Source organism: Copadichromis virginalis, linkage group LG8 (assembly GCF_057382275.1).
Source record: "Copadichromis virginalis isolate Kocher_CV1m ecotype Utaka linkage group LG8, C_Virginalis_male_GT1.1, whole genome shotgun sequence".
Classification (NCBI taxonomy): Eukaryota; Metazoa; Chordata; class Actinopteri; order Cichliformes; family Cichlidae; genus Copadichromis; species Copadichromis virginalis.
In genome coordinates, this window is record NC_140625.1 from 21,164,976 (window position 1) to 21,170,975 (window position 6,000).

General features: G+C 39.6%; 1 protein-coding gene across 2 annotated transcripts in view; it reads right to left on the reverse strand.

Moving 5' to 3' along the window:
- pax2b (paired box 2b) overlaps positions 1 to 4,957 on the reverse strand; it is a 29,757-nt gene extending 24,800 nt beyond the window's left edge. For both annotated transcript variants that reach the window (XM_085466490.1, XM_085466491.1), the window contains exons 1-3: positions 4,364 to 4,957; positions 2,629 to 2,794; positions 1,953 to 2,150 (exon numbers count right to left, since the gene is read on the reverse strand). In XM_085466490.1, the coding sequence (XP_085322616.1) occupies positions 1,953 to 2,150; positions 2,629 to 2,794; positions 4,364 to 4,406 (407 nt within the window). In that variant the 5' untranslated portion in view covers positions 4,407 to 4,957. The remainder of the gene's footprint in view (positions 1 to 1,952; positions 2,151 to 2,628; positions 2,795 to 4,363) is intronic.
- Between the last annotated feature and the right edge of the window lie 1,043 nt (positions 4,958 to 6,000).

Genomic DNA, 6,000 nt, shown 5'->3' on the forward strand with positions numbered 1-6,000 from the left:
CTGTCACGAATTAAAAACAAAAACAAAAACCAAGAAAACTCCCCTCGAAGGCAAAGCTACCTAACAACAAGCCTTTGCAGAAAGCGCATATTGATGTTTTAATTTTTTTCACTTCTCCCCATAACAGTTATTCGACCCCTTGACTTGTGTGTGCTACATAAATTCAAAGACTTTATTTGGTATCCATGTTCTTGATATTGAATAAGCAATTTGGGAGAATGAATTAATGACCTGGCTGTTGCTGAAAATCCCCTGAAGAGATATTAAAATTGCTTTACTCCTGAATCAATAATATTGAACGCCATTGAAGACCCTTTTTTTTATGTCTAGCACCCAAGGTAGCGTTACTTGTTGGTTGTGGTGGCCCTGACGAACAGTACAACACTATCTCTGTAGCATTTAATAATGCATGCACAGGGGAGAGGTGTTTAAATCAAGCATCCCCTTTGTCACAAGTCCTGAGGTCAAACTGTCTGCCACAGAAACCCACAACTGGCCCCACTCACTCACAACCATCCAGCTGGAAAAGACTCTGGCTATGGCCTTGTTTTTTTCTTTTTTCTACATAACTACTTAACTGGGAAAACCCCTTTTTCAAGTACAAACATTTCTTGAAATGGATTAAGCTATTATTATAGTGACTTTTAAGAACTGCTGCATCTAAGTTTGCAACTGACCGAATCACTGAGAATGTTTTCATTGTTAAAATTTCATTGTTATGTTAAAATATTTAGCCGTAGCTAAATCAAAGCAAATGCTCATAGAGTTTCATTTATATGTGTTTTTGGAGCAAGACACTGAACTCTTACATGAGTTCTATTGAAAAATATATTCAGCATTAAGCCATAATAGAAATTCAAAGTAGCTCTCATATTTGGCTGATAGAATTACACCGCTTTGTGTTCGCATTTTAATTTCCCACATAAACAAAGACACATAAGTCTCCCCCCTCTCACACACACAGCTTCCTTCCAAAATAGAAAGCTTTAATTGGAATTGAAAAACTTTATAGGGCTCTTTTAATGATATTAATGTACATTTTGAATTTATCACATACATGTGTCTGAGCCTCCTTAAATGGGGCTTTTTAAGCAGCCACGAAGCATGAAATGAATTTTCTTCAGCCTTTTCTCTATTTAAAAGATGTCTTGTGTGGAGCTGTCCATGCTCTCCCATCAGCTCATTAAAATGTAATGCTGATGCTGGCTCTATGGAACAGTGCCTCTTAACCAAAGTTCATCACCAGGGATCTCTGGTGGTGGTGGTGGTGGTGGTGGTGGGAGGGGGACAGGGTAAGGAAGGGTGAGGTGATAGTGGGGATGTCCTGGGTCTTGCTGTGACTGCCGTTTTCAAAATACAGGCTATAACTATATGCTGTTAAAAAATACTTTGAAGAGATGAAAGCAATTATAGGGACAATTGTGAATGAACTGAAAATGTGATAAGAAATGTGATAAAAAAAAGATGTATATATATATATATATATATATTTCCGAAATATTATCTTGCTGAAAAACCCGCGTTGCTTTCTCTGTGCAGTAGCTCCAGCACATTAGATGTGCTAAAGAAAATTGGCCTTCTTTATAGCGCCACGGGATCTGGTCACCGAATATTGATCGGTTTTCATCTCGACAGATTCACTCAGTCCTGGATGTACTGCTGATTGTTGAGGGAGTTTGGCCTGAAAGATTGAATTGCACCTCTGAGACCGCAGGCAGCCTCGGCGTGCCGGGCAGCAAGAAGTTGGTCAAACAATATTCTGCAGTGGGTGGCGCGTTTAGCCCAGACATACAGTGATAAATGATTTTCAATTTGCGCCCTGCCGGCCCTCTTCATTAAAGTGTTTACACCCGGCAGCCCGTCGTTTACCTAAACTACATTCACAAAGGAAAAAAAAAATCCAAATTGTGTATTTATTTTGAAGTCACTCTATAATTTCCATTTCCCCCTACCTGTTAATGGATGAGACGCTGGGAACAGTGTCATTGTCGCAGACGCCCTCTGCCAGAAGTCTGTCTCTGATCTCCCAGGCAAACATGGTTGGGTTTTGTCTCTTGTAGTCTGCTATTTTTTCCACAACCTTTGGCGTGGCTACTTTGGGTTTAGACCCACCAATTACCCCTGGTTTGATGCTGCCAGTCTCATAGTATCTGCAAAACAAAAACCTGCAATAATTAAATCAATACGAGCAATAAACGGACTGTTAACCTTAAGAGTGGGCAAATCCAGTTATGTTTTGTTTAACACGAAAGTGTGAAACATTTAACTTCTTTAAAAAAGAAAAAAGAAAAAACCCCAATCAGTTTTAATCGTTACCTTTAAATAAAAATAAAATAATAATTACTAGCAGGAAACCGCACGCTGTGCAAACATATAGTTCTGTTGTCAAATCCTTTTAGTGGACACTAAACTAACAAGTCATCTGACCCCTCCCAAACTAACAGACTGCTAATTATAACGGTTACTCAAAGGCAGTTTTCATTTATATTTCAAGATTATTAAAAGCAGAGCTGAGTTTAGTAGGCTATGTTCAATTCTCTCTTCCCACATTATTTTACATCTGCGTTACTTACTCTCCTGCTAGGAAAACCTGCCTGGCTGAATGCAGGGCTGAGAGTTTTCACCTACCTGCCCAGGATCTTGCTGACGCAGCCGTGGCTGACCCGCAGCTGCCTGGAGATGTCGCAGGGCCGGACGCCCTGGTGGGCCAGCTCCACTATCCGCTGTCTCACCACGTCCGGGAGGGGTCTGCCGTTCACAAACACCCCGCCGAGCTGGTTCACACCTCCGTGCCCTACGTGGGATACAACAGCAACACCACAAACAGACGTAACATTACATAAGGTCGTAATAGACAGGAAGGTCCAGGCAGGTAAGTATTTAAAAAAAATTATATCAGGCAGAAAAAAATCACGGAGCAAAGGCGTGTGTAATATAAGTGAGTAGGCTGACCTACATGCATTTATTATTATCGAGAACCCTCTAATGGTGTAATTTAAAATATATATTTTTTTCATTAAAAAAGTATGTAGCTTCTATTTTAATTTTATGAAATTACAATACCATATTTCTCTTTGTTTCTCAAACAGCTTCACCAAAGCGACTAAATAATAATATGTTTTCAGAATAATCGCAAAAATTGTATGATTGTTTCAGCTGCTGGAGATTTAAAAGTGGACATAGTGACAGCAGCGCAAAGCAATATGTAAGATATTAAATATTTATTTAATTTGGTCACATATTTTCACAAAATAAAAACTGACTAAAATAATTTTTATTATTATTTTGATGAATGTTGCTTGATGTATTTTTTTTATATGTATACATATTTTATTCAAATTAAGTTACAAAAATCAATCTCAAACATCGTGAATTAAAATACTTTCAATAAATAAATAAATATCGATGTGACACTCACCTACTCAACCACAAAATTATTTAGAATATGCATGTGTTTATTTCTAATATTTTAAATATTATTGTAAATAATCTCTCTTATTGTGACATCTTCCTCCTTAAATTGGACCTGTAAGCCTCCTCCACAACGGAAATGCATGTCCCGAAATTAATTTAAAAAATAATATAAATATATTTTTGACACTCCATGAAAGTTTCACACAGTCGAAACAAAGACTTGATATTTTCTTAGCACCTCACGGCTCCTGTTGGCTATTAAGTTACGAGCTCCTTCATTCCCTTCATGCAAATTTAAATAATTGAACAAGCCTTGATTACTCACATTACATATTATTTTAGTAAACGGAGAGATTATCAATAATTCACACACATTCGCCAAATTACGAGTAAAGCACACTGTGCGTTGACTACAAAGTGCTGCACACAGAGCTTGTTGTTAGCTGGATAATTTGAGTAATAGATGTGTAATGTGTCCTGACTTATTAGGCCTACACACACGCGCGCGCTGCGCGGGAAGCTACGTGGGGATGCACGTGTAAATTACAAAGTACCTGCCAACGCATGTTCTTTGTTTACTAGTGGTTAAAAAGTTGAATTTGTGCACATTGCTGCTGTGAGCGGAGCAGCTTGGCTGTGACAATTTCAGAACATTTCGCGAGGTTCAAATTCGCGCACACGAAAGATATAAGGTCTGAAATTCGTATTAAATATAATATTTATTCCACTGCCAGTCTTATGATTCCTTTTGAGGCTCTGTTCGTCCGTTTATCAGATGGTAATTTTGTCTTTTTAAATGCACGAAGATGCCGGTTACGTCCCAAATTGCTATACAGGCTGCTGCGAGCCGCCTTTGTGCTGTGCAGAAATATTATATATTCCCGTTATTATTTTATCCGCATGCATGCAAAAGCTGCAGTGGCAAAGAAACTCGGGTTGTGCTACTTACGGTGCATCGCTGTAAAGGGGTCTGCTTTGCAGTGAATATCCATTGGATAGCAAAGGAAAGACAGATAATCAACTGAAGTCGCCGTTTCGCCTTCCTATCAAGAATGAAAATGTGAAGAAGAAAAAAAGGTGATTCTACTCGATGGAGGGACTAAGTTTGCCCCTCCACCCCCGCTTCAGCAACCGATCTAATGGCAACTTCTTCCCCCTCAAAGTTGCCCTTCTTTTCTTTAACAGTCCCGTCCTGCAGCGGAGGTCTGGCAGGTGCAAAGCATGACCGAAGGATTGTTTCAGAAACACGACCTGTGCTCAGTTTATCGGTATTTTTTCAAAGCCTGGAGTGACCAGAGGTAATTCTCACAGCATGCCAGCGAGCAAACTGGGTCTCTTTTACAGAAACGAAACGTTCAGGTTCCAGTGTGCAGGGCCCGGTATCTCCTTTAGTCCTGGTGGCTTTGATTCACACGTCAAAACGGCGAAGGGAACCTGCGCGTACGCACACACACACAAGCACACACACGTCGGGGTTTCTCTTTCGCGCTGGATGCGTTAGGCTGGATCTTTGGGTTGGAAATGAAGCCTCTCTCTGTGTCTGTGGTTCTAAAAGCTGCAACCCTCCCCTCCCTCCCTCCCCCTCTCCTCTGCAGACCCCCCTTTTGCTTATATGGATGACTTGTCAGACAAAGGCAATAGATGCCAACACTTTGTGATTCGCCAACGCAAAAAACCGGGGGTCCAAATGAGGAGGTCTCTGGGTCTGTCACACCGGCAGGAAGGGGAGGGAGATAAATAAGGAGTTCCGAGTTACAAATATCAGACTTTATTAGACATTATAACGGCAGTGAAGTATATGATCGCATATTGGAAGTTTTAAATCAATGAATTAGAGCTATACATATATATATATTTTAAATGTGTGTTTTCGTCTGATTTTTTTCCTCCCTAAAATAAACGGACTAACAAGCGTATTTCTGGGAATATACCGGACATCCATCCATTCTTCAAAGCTATGAAGTAGCTCTCCTATTTATTAAGCTTTTTTTTTTCTTTTCTTTAAAAAAATATTAATATTATAATATTATTGATCTTGCCGCCAGCCCTGGGCCCACTTTAGGCCCATTTTGTTTTTGCCTTTATCCTATTTCTCCCTTTAATCCGATGTAGGAAATGTTGAAACTGGCTATGTAAATGCACATGTATTCACTTTACTACATTCTGCTGATTGTGATGATGATTGCGGTGGTTCAAACTGAACCGGGGTGATGGTTGGAGGTGAAAGTTGCTACGCACGCAGCAGTGCCGCCTAGCTTCTGTAGATGGCGCTGTATAGTTTCTCAAATTTAAAGGTGGCTGTCAAAGTGGTCCAAAAAAAAAAAAAAAAGTTAAACTTGGGGTGCACTTGAGTGCTTGCAACCTGAGGAGTGAAAAACAGTATTCGAGTAAAATATCTGTCAGTTGTAGACCTGTAGACTCCTGCAAAGGGTTGCAAAGTTATTAATTATTAACTGATAACTTCGCCATCCGAAACTGGAGAATCTTGGACTTCAACAATGATGATGAAGACAAGTGAAGAAGGTGCGTTTTATTTAATCTTACTAGCATCCTGTTTTACACAGTTAGAATATGTCAATATATATA